We start from the raw sequence: 15639 nt of genomic DNA on the forward strand, positions 1-15639 counted from the left end.
AGCTGGAAATGAACCTTTAAAACTAAAGAAAACAAGAAATGGCTGGAGAAGTGTGTCCGTAGGCTGCTCGGGACAGCTATTTTTACCCTGCTTTGCTTTTCTACTTCCTTATATATTTATTTTTTTTGCACCTCTAAGCCTCTCTGTTTACCAGGCTAATAAGGCAAGCCCCAGGTCACTAGCTCACCGTCATCTGGCTTGCATGTTTTCACTTGTGCCCAGCCCACCTTGCTCAAATATGCAAAGCTATTATGGAAAGCAGACGCTTTGCTCTCAAGCTACCAGCTAGACGCCTGGACACTTGCACCTGCAGCAGGTGAAAGTCACCTTGCCCCGAATTCTCCCGGGGGCTGCGCCAGGGAGGCCTTCTCTGCCAGGAGCTCGGTCCTGCTCGGCAATCATTAATCAGATTCTTTGCATTCCTGAGTCCTAGCCTGCTATGGGAAAATGAGCCAGAGGGTTCAGGTAAGCCAGGGCTGGCAGTCAGACATGCAGCTGGCAGGGAAGCTGGCGCTTTCTGCAGCAGCTCTGCTCCTCCTCACTTTGGCTTACAAAATCTACAAGTCCCGATCGACTGCCAGCGTCCAGGGGAAGGGGAGCGTAAAAGCTGATACCGCCAACGTGACGGGCCCAAGCGCGAACGCAGGCCAGGATGGAGCGGAAAGCGCCGATGCCAGGGAACGGCCCCCGGAGCTCAGGTGCAGGCAAGCCAGCAGCAACGGGGTGAGGCGGAGCGGCAGCAAAGCGAAACCGAGTGCGTGCCTGGGTGGAAAGGTAACGACAGGACCACAGAGCGCACCTGGCAGGAGAGTTCATAGTCTGCCAGACAGGGGGGAGGAGGAAGAGGAGGGAAGGGAGGGGAGTCAGCCGGTCTCCGAATCACAGCCGGGCGGAAGGAAACCTGCTTCGGAGGCAGGGGGGCATGCTCCGGGTGCGGGCCGAAGAGCTGGCGCAGGGGCAAGAGCAGGTGGTGCGGCGCAGGCGGCGCCGGCAGCGGGAGGCGAGCTGGGAGGTAAGCAAAACAGTTGCAATCGGCTTGGCCCAGCCAGAAACCTGCCCGGCTCGGAAGGGGACAGCAGTGGGCCTGGCCAGGATCTAGTTTCTCCGGGATCTGAGCTTTGCCTTGGCCCCGAGCACAGCTCCTGCAACACAGTGCAGCCAGCCAGTGCTCCCGAGCTCCCAGCGGGTCCCAGCCCCGACACAGAGACAGAGGCAAGAGCCGGAGACATGAGTGACAGCTCGGCCTGGGTCCCGGAGGCCCAGCTGAGCAGGGGGAGGCTCCAGACCCTCCACGTGACTTCAGACTTGGGCTTAATGGTAAACCAAAGCAACAAGAGCGCGGACACCTCCTACACTTTCTCCTCCACCTCCAGGATACAGGTGGAGGAAAGCTATATTAAAGAGGCTGGAGACGACAGGCGGGGGCGGCCCACATCCTCTGCCTCCGGCCTGCGAGGGAAGGTCTATGACTATTATGTCCAGTCCACCTCCCAGTCTGTGTCAAAGAAAAGGCCCTGCACATACTCTCCTCCAGGCACCCCGTCCTTCCTCAACTCTGCCCAGATCAGTGAAGAGCTGCATGACTTTGAGACCTGGCTGCACCAAGAAACAGCCCCGAGGTCAGCAGGGAGGGATGAGGACAAAGGGTCGCCCCCCGCAAACGCTCCGCTCGGCTCGCTGGGACGCCCTGCAGAGGGCTCATCGGAGCCGCCGGGCGGCAGTGACGCATCGGAGGCAGCCGGGTCCTTCCCGGGTGCCCAGGAGCTGCCAGGACGCAGCTTCAGCAGGAAAGAGAGTCTCCTCCAAATTGCAGAGAACCCTGAGCTTCAGGTCCCGATGGAGGGATTTGGGGCTTCGTCTCCCCCCAGCAGAAAATCAAACTCAAGCCCTTCACCTGCTAAGCCCACCGCCGTTGCTTCCCTGGTGGAGTCTATGCACGGCCTCCAAACGGATGCAAGCCCCGAAGCCAGAGTGGAGCTTGTGGCTGGTGCCAACTTCTTCCAAGTCCCGTTGAGCTTTGAGTCCGCCGTGGACATCCGCTTGGACTTGGGGAACTGCTTCGAAGTCCTGTGCATGGCGAAGAAGCAGAAACTAGACCATCTCAAGGAGGCGGCTTATAAGGTCATGAGTGACAACTACTTACAGGTCCTGAAGAACGCATCTATCTACGGGCGCCTGAACGCCATGGAGCGGGAGCTGATCCTCCGGAGGAGGATGAAGGGGAGGAAGTATGTGACCGTGGCCGACGTCAGCACGCACGAACGCAGCTTCCACGCCAGCCGGCTCTCTTACTACAATGACGAAAGCGACGCCTGGTATCCGCTGGCCCATATGCCGCAGGAGGCAGTTTCCAAGGGATGTGCCCTCTGCAGCATGTTCAATTATGTCTTCGTGGTGGCTGGCTGCGAAGGGATAGGACGGTACCAGAAGCCCTCGAACCGGGTCTTCTGCTACAACCCCCTGACCAATATCTGGAGGGAGATCTGCCCCCTGAACCAAGCCAGGCCTCACTGCAAGCTCGTCGCCTTGGACGGGTACCTCTATGCCATCGGGGGAGAATGCCTCTACACGGTGGAGCGGTACGACCCTCGCCAGGACCGGTGGTCTTTCGCTGCCCCTCTGCCCAACGACACCTTTGCCGTGGCGCACACCGCGACAGCGTGCAACGGGGAGATTTACGTGACCGGAGGCACCTTGCGCTACATGCTGCTCAGATACGTCAGCCGGACAGACAGCTGGAGGGCCAGCCTCACCAGCGGCAGCAAGGACAGGACCACCGAGATGGTCACCGTCGACGGCTTCCTCTACCGCTTTGATCTCAACCGCAGCATGGGCATCAGCGTCTACCGCTGCGGCATCAAGGCCAAGCTGTGGTACGAATGTGCCACGAACCGCATGCCCTACCCTGCCTGCTTCCAGTGCGCCGTTGTCGACAACCTGATCTACTGCGTCAGCCGCCAGTTCATCATCCGGTTCCTGGCCGACTACATCTCACCACGGTTCGGGGCCAAGGAGTTACAAGCGTTTCCATCCCCCAAAGGGACCCTCTTCCCTGTCGTCCTCACGTTGCCAGACAGAGATACGGTGCAAACAAGAGTCTGAAAACCCGCTTCTTTCCAGTTGTCCCGTGTTAAAGCTGAGGCTGTTCAAGGGTGGTCCATAGATTCAAGGCAGCTTCCAGAGCCTAAAATCTGAAGGCCCAAAGCCCAGACCTGATCCACACCCAGTGTGCCCTGAACTCCAGGGCTATACAGTCCTAGATGTAGAGAGAGGATCCTGGTGTGGATCCAGATCTGTAAAGTACGTCTCCTAAGTTCAAGCCCTTCTCTACATAAAAGCAACCTGAGGTCACGGCATCCCTCCCAGTGGAAGAGACAAAGGGATAAATTTGGCCTACGGCATACCGATATGACCACCAAACTCATCCCACTTGTTATCGCTCTATCTGCCATGGGGGTCACGTACCCAAAGCAGGGGCTGGGCGGGTGCATTTAGTTTGTCATGCTCAAGCCTAGGCAAATGTAGATGCAAAGTAAATGCAGGTTCCTAGAAAATAGCCAGCATGACCCCTGGGATTGGGCAAACTCTCTGCAGCAAGACTGCACTTCTCACTGTGCAGTGACGAGATGTTTCTCACCGGTCGGTAACAAGGATTATTTATCTGGAAGGCAGATGCAGAGGCCCCTCCCTGCTTGGAGGTTTTTTAGACCTGAGAGAATGAGTGGGAAGGTCAGGATATGGCCCTGGCACCCCAAAACACCCATCCTAGCTACATCCAAGTGGACCTCTTATCAGCAGGCTCAGCAGACACTGAATGGGGCTGCAGATGCCTGCGCTGCTCCATCATCCCTAGTCGGCAGCGGGCACTGCTTACACCCATGCTTTGTCCGCTAAAAGTGACTACAAGGATGCCTTCAGCCTCCAGGCCTGCTGAACCAAGGCTTTAAAAGAGCAAGATGAGTTTCAAGATGTTAGAAAACAAGGGAAGCTTCCAAAAATAGCCCCAAATCTCCGACCAAATTGCAAGAAGTTGTTGTTTCCATGGAAAACCTCAGCATGGGAAGCCAAGCACTTACAGGAGGGCTGGATTCCCCTGTGCAGTCTCTGCCTTTTGGGTTACACCCCAATATATATACCCCGCCCCCCACCCCTCCCCCCCATACACTTCTCCATTGCAAGACCTCCAAGTACAGGGGTATTCAGGGTAAGACAGAGGGGGTACAGCTGGGGTGGCTTTGTGCTCTGTCGCGATGGGTCATGGACAGCTGAGTGCAAACTAGGACCGCAGTGGGGTCCAATGCATCTCCTGACAACCACAGGATCCTTTAGCTCCTGCACCCATTGCCTTGAAATCTCAAAACAGCATCCTCTCTGTTATTTATGATTGTTGCTATTATGACTAACATGCTTATATCACAGCAGTGCTCAGAGGCTCCGACTGGCTTGGGGACCAATTGTTCCAGGGAACATACAAACCTGCAGCCTACTGTCAGGGCTAGGCATCATTTAACTGCTGTGTGCCTCAGTCTCCCCAGCCATGAAATGGGAGTAATGCTACTTCTTTACCGCACAGGGCAGTTTGAAGCTAAGTTAACCATGTTGAGGTTTGTGAGGACTGGGAAAACCCTTTGATGCCAGGTGCTGTTTGTGGCTCTCGGGTACTTCTACAGCAACTGTTCCCCTGGTAATGTTTGGGAACTACATGCACTTGGTGTTAAATAAAATTAACTTAGACCTGCTGGTTTGTGACTCTGCTAACTCCATTTACAGTATTTTTTCCTGTCCTTTGCCTCATTAGGATGGGGTGCCAATTGTAAAATTAAAAATAACCACAATGTCTTTGGAAACAGTTTCTGATAGGAGCAACCGGCTTCGTATCTGACATTGCCAGATGAAGCCAGCTCAGGGCGAACAGATGTCTAGCAGTCAAGCAGATGCACAGTGCAAGTGTGCGCACTCATATCAGCTCTGATTCAGATCAGTACAGGAGCCGGTTCTGTATGGGAATTGCACAAGGCTGTGTCTCTTTTGGATGAAAGCACCATGAGGCAAAAGCATTTAACATAAGTAAATATTTCCCCAGCATTATGACTGGGATCAAGGGTTAAAGGAGGAGGTGGGGGGAGCCCTTCAGAAAAAAAATTAAAGTTGTAAATTGTATCACGGTCAGGGAAGAGGAGGACAAGGTAAAAGTAAAATTAAAGATATTAAATCTGATCCCAAGCCTGCTGCAGTACATAAAGAGAATCTCATCGACTTCAATAGGCTCTCTATCTGGCCCATCTGAGCAGAAAAAAATCCAAAGTGCAGGTACTTTTTATTCCAAGTTCCTTTGAAAAAAGCTGGGCCTGGTTGTACATGCTGTATACAGCCTGCTGGATAATGGCATTGCTATCCTACAGGGAACGGTGACCCTTGAAATACGTTTAAAATTTCAAATACCCTTAAAACTTTTCTGTGGAATTAAAATTTGACACCAGAAAAGTTCAGTCGGGAAACGTCAAGTCTTCTTTGCTTTCGACAGTGTCAAGACACCAGATTAAAAGTGGCATAGAAAAATATAATTACTTTAACATTTTTACGTAACCCAAGTCAGAATTAAAACTAAATAAAAACACGAGGTGAAATACAGTGTTTTGACTTCACCAACGTGAGAAAGGCTAAATGATTTGTTTTGACACTTTTCTGTCAAAATCGACATGTTCCCAACAAAACATTTCAGCTGAAATGAAACCGTGTTCGCTGATGGAAAACGGCTCCGTTGCAACAGGTTGCAAGCAGCTGTAGTCTTGAACCTGTAAAACCTCTGGCCCCAGGAGGCAAAGCATTACTGGCCCTAGTCTGCAATGGCAGGGAGTTGAAACAATCCACGTAGGGCTACTCAGTCGGGCATCCAGAGCAACGCAAGGTTGGCTTCTTGAGAGCCTCAAGGACTGAATCTTTCTGGAACAACATCTTGGGGTGCATCTACATGTGCATTAATGCACTTTAGTTAATGCACATTAAATGCACTACCTCCATTGTGAGGTACTAGAAAAATACACATTAGCCTATTTTAATGCACATTAGCTAAGAGCATGGGTCATTTACACACATACTTTTCTGTCCCGCAACGTGCCAGAGATCCATCACTCGATGAATTGAGTCTGCTCCACCCCCGAGCTGAGGCAGACTGCACTGCACCGTGTGCAGTTGTAGAAGTGGCAAAATGTATGCCAGCACGCAGAAAATGGTGGCAGTGCGCTTTTGAACTAAAGTGCCTCTGATGTGTTTTAGTTTAAAAGCGTGCTAACAACATTTTTCGCAGCGCTGATGCACATTTCGCCACTTCTACAGCTGCAAGCGTCACAGCACCAGGCGCTTTTTGAAGTGCTTGGCACTGCAGCACTTACGCAGGTAAAAATGCCTGTGGTTTTTTTGTGATGCTTTAATGTGCATTAAAATAGACTAATGTGCATTAAAGTGCATGCGTAGATGCTTTATTGGGTTCTAAGTCAGACAACTGCCAGAGGTCCACATAGGGCTTCACATTGCAGCCCCAGGCCAGGGAAGCCTCTTCTTGCCTTGGGTGTCTTCAAGCCTGGTCCCACCCTCACTAAGGCTCCAAAAAGGCTCCTCAGTCCTCCATTGGGTCTTTGGGGAAAGTGGAGTATTTAATACAGGCAGCACTGCCTTTCCTAAACCAGTGCAACCAGCAAAAGATAAAAAACAGATTCTTCTAAACTTATTGTAAATTCATCCATAGGCAGGTCTGACTTTCTCTGTGCAAGTTATGGGTAAGGTCCACTCCGCTGGGATGCCTCAGCAAGATACAATACCTTAGCTCCTAGACTGAGAAGCAGATTGCCCCTGCAGCAAACTTTCAGTGTCGGTCAGAAACTCAGCTCCGGCCACTGGTGTCCTCTCCCCTCTCTGCCTCTTCAGGTGCGGGTCTTCAGTGCTTTACCATCCCTGTGATCTTAGGCTTGGGCACGAGGGAAAATAAACCAGGACCCACAAAGGTGGACAGTCCCCAGTTACAGTCCCATTACGGGCTCCTGGTATTCTCTCTAGAGCAGTGGTCTTCAACCCGTGGCCCACGGGCCACCTGCGGCCCAATCGGCACACTGGAGTGGCCCACAGGACACACTTTTTAAATGGATACACAATAAATTGTGTGGGTGCAAGCCACATAACCCATTGAGAGCTGCACGTGTGGCCCACTATGGCAAGTACCACTGCTCTAGATGCACCTTACCCCAGACACCATCTCGCTTTCTACTTCTTCCTTCCCAACAGCCTCTAATTGTGCACTATGAGACAGGGTAATATCAAGCCGGTAAACTGAGGAACATATGCCCCTTCCCCCCCCCCCATTAAAATATCAAGAAAGAAAAAATGAAGAACAAAAGAACGAAATAATGAAAGAAAGAAGGTGTAGGTATAGGTATAGGTGTAGGTATGGGTATGGGTATAGGTATAGATATCTCTGTTATTCTTCATAGTACACCTACATGAAAATGAGTGACTTAGTCACAAAGACAAGAAGCCCGGTAGATGACAGGAAGGGTCGCTTCCTCCCGTACGTGCAGTCTCCAAAGTTACTTGTTTCTTTCGGTTGGGAAAGATGAGAAGCACAAGGGACATGTCATGCTTGAGCAGGAACTGTTGTGAAGGTACCTGCATGCTGGACAGGTGTCTGATGAAAGGGAGCGGTGTTCAGTGGCCACGCACCTGTCATACAAACGACTACGGCTTAAAAGGAAAGCAACAGGCGGAGGGAGGCCCAAGTAAAGTCTCCTTGTGCTTGCGTCTTCTCTGCTACAGGATGTGTCAGAGCTTAACCCCAAATGGCAGCTGCCTCCAGCAGACAGGCAGAAGCCTGGATATTTTTAGGCATGCACAATCCCCCCCCAACCTCACCCATAGATGCCATCCCTGAAAAGAAACTGCCCCCAGTACGGCAGCAAGCCCTACCTTAACGAGCTGTGGAAGCCAATACAAAGCTGCTACCCCAGTGACTGTGTGCAGAGAGACAGTCATCATAGCAGCAGTGGGGAGAGAGAGGGGAGACCTCCTGGGGAAGAGGACAGCTCTCGGGGTGGATCCTGGGGCCTGGGTGTCAGGGTTGGGCATCCTCACCATTGAAGCTAACAGGAGCTGCTGAGACTCAGCACCTTAGCACCCCAGGTGTGTGGTCCTTAAGGTAAGGGTGGGGGGTGCACAGGCAGTTATTTAAGTTGGGAACGTGGGATCGCCTTATGACCGATGGTTATTTCCATGCAGTGAGTAGATACCAAACAGCAGAACAGGTCTCCCCGCTCTGCGTGAAACAGGGCAGAAGATGAATGGCCAGGGGAGGCCACATATCAGAAACGCAGAGTTGCAGAGATGTACATTTCCACACGCAAAATCAATACCTAAATATCCTAATAAAACTCCAAAGTGCACATCATAGAGCAACAAAACACCCCAAACAAGTTTAAAATAACAGTAAATAGCAAAATCACACAATAAACCCAGCCATGCTAAGAGAGCAAGACGCATTAAAATGTCAGGCCAATTACAAGAGGAAACAGCGAACACTTCTTTCTGCGCAAGGAAAACATTATGTGATTTGAGAGACGTTTCCACTTCAATAATTGTACTGCTCAACCGGCCCGTCCATCAAAGTGGTAACTAGCTCATTTCATCTGGGCAGTCCCAGGTGAGTCTCAATATGGAGTTTGATCATTTCTGCCTTCTCCTGTCTTCCCCCATTCAACAGGATGTTTTTAAGTCCCTACTGCGTTCCTTAAAGACATGCAGAATAGATAGACCAAGACAGACATAAAAAAAAAAATTAAAATAAAATGAGGTCCTCAGCCTATGTCGTCAGCATTGAGAAGAACCTGCTCAGGGAAAATAAAGCCAGACGCCAACTCTATCCAGGACCTGCCACAATGACCCTGCATGCACGCTCTCCCATGCTGGCGCAAAACCCATCTGCACAAGACAGCTCAAGCTCTGCAATAGGCATATAAGTGAAGTGGTCAAATATTTTCAAGTACTTAGCATTCGGCAATTTCCATAATTTTCAATAAATCGACGTTTCCCACCGTTTTTTCCCATTGTTCTCAGTGTTTGCACAGATTCATCCATTGCACATTATGCTCGCTTCCCCCAACCCACTGCCTTACAACTCTGTACCTTTCACATGCTTGATATCCCATAACCAGATGTAGAAAGCGCTTGAGAAGAACCTATCATTATCGGGTTTCTAGTTGGATTTTTAAAACCTGAGCAGCTTGGGTTAGCAATCATATTTCCGGGCATCTATTCAACCAAACCTTTGGCCTTTACCAGCAGGGTCTCATAGAAAATAAAGCTCTCCCCCTGACCCAGCACACACAAGTGGTACACGAGCCGCTGTTGCAACAAGCCTGCAGCCGTGAAGCTAGGCAAGACTGTTTTTGCAGTCGGAGCCAGCGTCCTCACTGCTATAAGAGGCACCAGGGAAAGAGATTGAAAAGCCCTTCAGTGAAAGAAATACAGATGCTGGAATAGCATCGTTATCCAAGCTCCTTAAAAGCAGACCGTAGGGTACGTTCTCCTTTTAACCTCTGTGTAAGTCCCATTAACAATAATGACGGGAGCCACGCATCCTCAAGGAGAGAGGAAAGTGACTGAGGAAGAGGGCGACAGGCTCCAAAAGTCCTTGCAATAGTTGCTCAGTTTTAACTGCAGAATTGGGACCTAGTAGTACAGCCCTGCCAACCCCAAGTTAAAAAAGGAGTCAGGTCCCCTACAATCACACAGCTGGCCCAAACATCCAGACATTCAACATATTTTGAGTTCTTTTATTTGTCCTCCAAATGCTTATGAGGCTCCTGTGTTCTGTTTTCAAGGCTTCCCTTGGCCATGACGAGGCCTAGAAACTCACTTGCTTTTTTTATTTGGAAACGGGAACTCACCTGTCCAGAGGAGCTCAAGTGCTGAAGGCTGTCAGGATGTGCAATATCATTTGACTCTCTGTTAAAAAAAGAAAAGAAAATGAAAAAAGGTCATAAGACTGGCAATCCCCTACATTGAAGCCAAGCTGGGTTGTGTCCAGCTAGCTCCGGTATGCCTAGCCGTGCTGCAGGCCCCCTGAACTGGAGTGCAATTCATCCCCCACCCCGCTGCAGATCACAACCCCACAAACTTGTGCCCCACAAAAGGCCCGCTTATTATCTGCCACTGCGTGTCAGCCTTCAGAATTTAGCCTCCCGCTGAAGGGCTCCTTCTCATTGGTAAAACCATTAAGTGTGTTGATTTGCAACCATGTGTAGTCTTTCCGCTAAATTTGATCTCTCTTGTTGCTCATAAGGCAGCTACACTATATTGAGACACATTTATTTTAGCCGTTAAATAGCTTAATGAACATTGATTCAGATTCTTAATTTTGACATTTTTTTTATGATGTTACAAAATGGTGAGGGATGCATTTCTTATTTGCTGGAAGACTTTTTTTATTTTATTTATTTAACTTTTTTGCTTTGGAGCGGTGTCGAGGGGCATTTGGAGGGAAATTGGAATTCAATTAAAGACGTACAGAAACCAGCAGTTTCAAAGATAGTTTTTATTCGGTCAATAAAACTAATCTGAAGTGTGCGGCTTGTATGAGAAAACAAGTTTCTCTCCACTCGTTTTGTGGTTAACATCCACGGATTGATTAAATAAAGGAAACATCAGTGAATTGGCAGATCAAAAATCTGGCCTACAAATGACCAGAAACAATAATACTGATGAAGATGAGCATCTAGTGGGGCGTCAAACTGATTTCAATGGGAATAGGCACCAAGGAGAGTTGGGTACCTAACATGCCTAAAACTGAGTATGGCCCCACCACCTTCAAGTGTCCAGAATAACAGATCTCATCCTCTCCCACCTGGTTTTTATTCATAGAGTGGAAGAGAAACAAGCTTTCCCATTCTCCAAATCCCTCCTGGTTTGAATAAACTACTAATGAAGAAAATATCCTCTTGGCACCCACTAGCTAAACTGAAAGCAAAAGTAATTAAGACAAGTGTATTTTCTGAAGAACAGAAACGGAAAGTGCTTACATTTGGGGAAATGTTAAATACCAGCGCTTGCTCCATTGTAAAGACTGAAAATAACACATTCTTAATGCAGTACATGACATTTATAAAGCTTGGGATGATCTCAGAAATTCAAGAGGTTTTCCCCCGGTTCTACATAGAGGCAGAAAAAAGCAGCACTGTCACTTGGTAAAATGAGGAAGACTCGCTGAGACAGCATCTTTATATCAGAATAAATGTAGGCCTTCGCTTGCCAATTTCTAGTTTAATGTTAAGTGGGTTTATTTTTTAATAAATGTTTCTATCATTTAAATTTAATGATTTGAAGGAAGATATCAGATTGCAATTTTTTTTTCATTAAAAAATGCCTCTGTGTGTATGCAGAATCCATTTCAACCTGCCTTGGAGTTCAGGAGAACGGTATTAATCCAGTCATTCTCAACTAGGGCAGCACAATGTTTTTCTTTTCTTTTTTATGAAGGTGCTTGCACAACGTTAGCACTCTTAGATATGCAAACACCTACGCGATTCACAAGATAAACCCAAAGGTTTCACACAGGAATCCGTGGTGTCCAAGCCATTCTGACCTGCCGGGATCTTTTGGAGTTCTTTACACCAAAAGAGGAATCAGGACTTGTGGTCGAGGTGATCTCTTTTATTAGACCAACTCGATTTTTGCAAAAAAAAAAAGGTATTTTTCGCACAAACACCCTTCTTCAGGCAGAGAAGAAAAGCGTGTTTGTGCCCAAAAGCTTGCAATTAAAGATATCTTTTTTGCAAAAATCTAGCTGGTCGAACAAAAGATCACCTCTACCATGAGTCCTGATTCCTTTCTGCCTCTAAACCAATACGCCTACCTGTTATACCTGGATACCTTGCAACAAAAGAATTGCTCTACTATTTTTCCATGGTCAAAAAACAAGTGCAAGCCAAAAGCTGGCATTTTCCAAGGAGGGACTTGAGTCTAATGAGGGTTGCCGTGAATCTCCAAAGGTTGAGAACCACTGCCTTGCGTCTGAGCGCATGCATGCTCTTATACCCAGGGCTGTCAGTCAGGAAGGCAGCCAACATGCAAGTGAGCTGACATTTCTGGGGTCAGGGGTGGGTGGGAGAGAGGCTGAGTTTTTTCAGCTAATAGATGCCAATGAAGTGCAGTTGTGAGCGGGGCTGCATTGCACTGCCATCGCCATCGCCACATCAGTCATGGGGACCGAGGGATAAATGTCACACGCAAGAGCCCAGTCTCCCAGTATAAAAGGAAACTCTCTGGGAATGTCAGCCAGCATCTTGTGAGCACAGAGAGGTCAGTGTTAATGAAAGATGCTATCAGGAGAGCTGGCTTCCAGCCAGACAAACATAATTAGCAGTATTTGCGGAAGATGAACCTTGGCAAGTGACAGAGGAGATGGTGGGGAGGGGGTGTGCAGAGGGGCGGGGGATGAAGCGGGGAACATATTCCCTTGCAAGAGTTTTTTGGGGGGAAAAAGCACTGCCATTTGGAGGGCTTCCAAGCCAGAACAACAGCCTGGTGAATGACTATTTAATTAAAATCTGCACAGCATTTGGAGGGAGAAGAGCTCGGCGTGAATAAGCACAGCAATAAAATATGCATAGACTCCAGCATAAGTTCCCCTTTTTATGCTCGGGCCTTTGCTCTGCCTCTGCTTAAAGCATTGATGGCTTTTGATTCACTAGCTACAGTGAGGGGAGAGCATTTGCCAGCCACTATTTCAATCCTGCAGGGAGTTTTTCCAAGGGTTATAGCCATGCTATAGTTTAGGATGTGTCAGCGCTGGCATCATAAACACATATCAGAAATGCTATAAAAAATTCACTTCTGGCTGCAGTTCACCATCTTAAGGCTTAGACCAGAGACTTTTCTTCCCCTTCCTAAATAAAATCAATAAGGTCATTTTTAATTTACAGGAAACCCAGAAAAAGAAATTTCCGTAACAGTTGCAGAGGGTTGTTTGTTTTTTTTGCACATTGCTCAAAAAATGGTTTTAATGACGAGGCTTGTTGCTCTGCCGGGGTCATGCATCAGCTTGTTGACTGGGAGCCGGAGAAGAAGAATTAGTATTATTTGGATAACAGTAGCACTCAAAGAGCATAGGCAAGGCCACTGCCTCGTTCCCCAATGGTGAAAGTCATGCCCTGGGAGCTTCTGGCCAAGCCAAATAAGATAAAGGAAGAGCAGTTCGAGCCGAGCGAGCAACACATATTTAGATTCTCCGAGTCTCCTTAAGTGCTGTTTGCCCAGAAGCAAGATGCTTTTTGTTTCCATTCTGAACAGTGAACCTGTTTTTTTTTAAATAAAGCTAAAGAAAATTTCAAAGTAAGAAGTTTTTGGGGGGTTTTTTTTCCATACTAAAAACTAATAACATGGTTTGTTTTGACACCCTTTAAATACTGCATTTTGGTTTCTTTCAGCAACAAAGCCTTTTCCAAATAGAACTGGCTGACAGAAATCGCCGCAAGTCTTTTTATCGTTTTTGGCATTAAAGAAAGGTGCAGTTGAAATTTTGCTCAGCTCTGGTTATTAATGCTGTGTGAAACACAAAGCCAAAAAGTGTTGCTATATGTCATGAAGGGAGAGTCTGAGATCGCAGGGGACTGAACACAGACCTCCTGAAGCCCAGTCTAGCGCCTTCCTGCCCCCATGTAGCTAGTATATAGTTAATCACGAGTAGCAGGAAGCCTCCCTACATTTTCAATGCCCGTACCAGCTTGTTCACACAGGGTAGGGACAGAAGTTACACATAAATCAGTATAAGTGATTGGAAACCAGTTCAAATCTGTAACACAACAGAAGTCCAGTGCACATAAACAGCTTTCAAAATGGCCAAAACTGGTTTAGGATAAACCTGGATGGTTGTAATATCAGACTTAACTGGTTTAGGTTAAATCGGGTTATTGAATTTCTGTCCCAGATCCCCTCCTGACTCAAGTTAACTCACAGTCCCCCAGCATCCCAGGATGCTTTGCACCTCCCTGCAAATCCTCCACTTCCAGCATGGGGGGTGCTAGCTGTGGTGTCTGCTCGAACCAAGCAGGGAGGCATGCTCTAGCACCCCCCAGCTTCTGGCCTGGGTCACTGCAGGCATGCGGCTGCATTTCCAGAATCAAAAGTGAATGTCTGTTCACTTGCTTATCGGTTCAATCCATGCAGTTTAGACTAACCTGTGAAGACTGAATCAATTCAGCCTCAGGCTTTTTGACTGTCTGTGCTTAGCCACAATGACATGCAACACCCAACCTGCTGTGTTGCATGACCAGTCTGCGCTCAGGAAAATCCCTGCAATTAGAACGGCATTCAGCCACTGCCAAGTCCACCACTGCAGTGGTGCCGGGGGAATATGAAGTGCATAGGCAAAACCTGGGAAGAGCGGGACTGAGAACTGCAGACACAGGGGTGACATAGGGCAGAGGAGCTGCATCAGCAAGGGGCAGCCTCATGCAACATAAGGCTCAGCTCAGCTCCATGTGCCTGTCTCTTCCAGACATGCTACCGAGTTAGCTCTAGCATCTTCCTCTGAGAAAAGCCTCTATAAGGAGCCTGCTCAGTCTTGTGCAGAGGGCCATGCTGCCTGCCACCCAGTGGGCATACACTCCAGGAAGATTTAAAGGCCCCCTCCACATTGAGCAATGGTTTCAAGTTGCAGCCAGGGAAGTTTAGGTTAGATATTAGGAAGGATTTTCTCACTAGGAGGGCAGTAAAACACTGGAACAGGTCACCCAGAGAGGTGGTGGAGTCTCCATCCTTGGAGGTTTTCAAGACCTGGCTAGACAAAGCCTTGGCTGGGATGATGTAGCTGAGGACGGTCCTGCTTGGAGCAGGGGGTTGGAGTAGATGTGACCTCCTGAGGTCCCTCCCAACCCTAATTTTCTATGATTGCCAAGCTGGCTAGACCTGGCGAGGGAGGGGATCCTCTCTCGGAAGCAGCCTGGGAGCCACTGCAGCAGCCTCCGTGATCTGCTGTTCAGGATGGGCCATGAGTGGCTCTGCCACCCATATTATAGCAGATCCATCAGCCCTCAGCTAGCTCAAATTCCTGGCCACTCTGTCTGAGCATGCTCCCCGTGGAGACCAGACCTCATCGATCAGACCCTGCACAAAAGGTGGGACCAGATCTTCCCTGTTATCCCCACTCCTGCCAGCTACCTCGCTAACCTGAATCCCACGCTGGGTTACACCTTAACTTGAATGGCACGGGCAAAGCCTGGACCCACTGGGCCTTAGAGTTTCCTGCGTGGGCTCGAAGCCGGCAGGGGGCAGTGATACCCAGCTGAGCTAATGCAGAGCACTGGAGCAGCTTAAGCTTTTAAATGAGGACTCTTGGCTGTTTTGCAGGCAGTGCAAGAGCTTCTCTTTAATCTTCGCAGTTTTACAGTTCAATCTTTTTTCGGGTGCTTAGACGAGTAATCTTGTCATCTCTCTTGCCGTCCTTGCGAAAAGCTTCAGCTTAAATCCCTTCCCATCCCCTCTTCTGTGTATACTGGAGCCAATTTTAAAACAGGCCTGGAGCAGAGATGTGATGAATTGAACTGTGGGGAGGAGAAGGAGACAGGGAGAGGCGGGGGAACCACACGCACAAGGCAA

General features: G+C 48.8%; 1 protein-coding gene across 1 annotated transcript; it reads left to right on the forward strand.

The window, feature by feature from the left end:
• Positions 1-145: 145 nt before the first annotated feature.
• On the forward strand, positions 146-4738 carry KLHDC7A (kelch domain containing 7A). Its single transcript, XM_090024643.1, has one exon. It carries the CDS (start codon positions 448-450, stop codon positions 3100-3102), a length of 2655 nt encoding a protein of 884 aa, XP_089880769.1. The 5' UTR covers positions 146-447; the 3' UTR covers positions 3103-4738.
• The last annotated feature ends 10901 nt before the right edge of the window (positions 4739-15639 follow it).

The sequence above is a fragment of the Crocodylus siamensis genome, chromosome 12 (genome assembly GCF_052110815.1).
Source record: "Crocodylus siamensis isolate JL-2025a chromosome 12, ASM5211081v1, whole genome shotgun sequence".
Classification (NCBI taxonomy): Eukaryota; Metazoa; Chordata; order Crocodylia; family Crocodylidae; genus Crocodylus; species Crocodylus siamensis.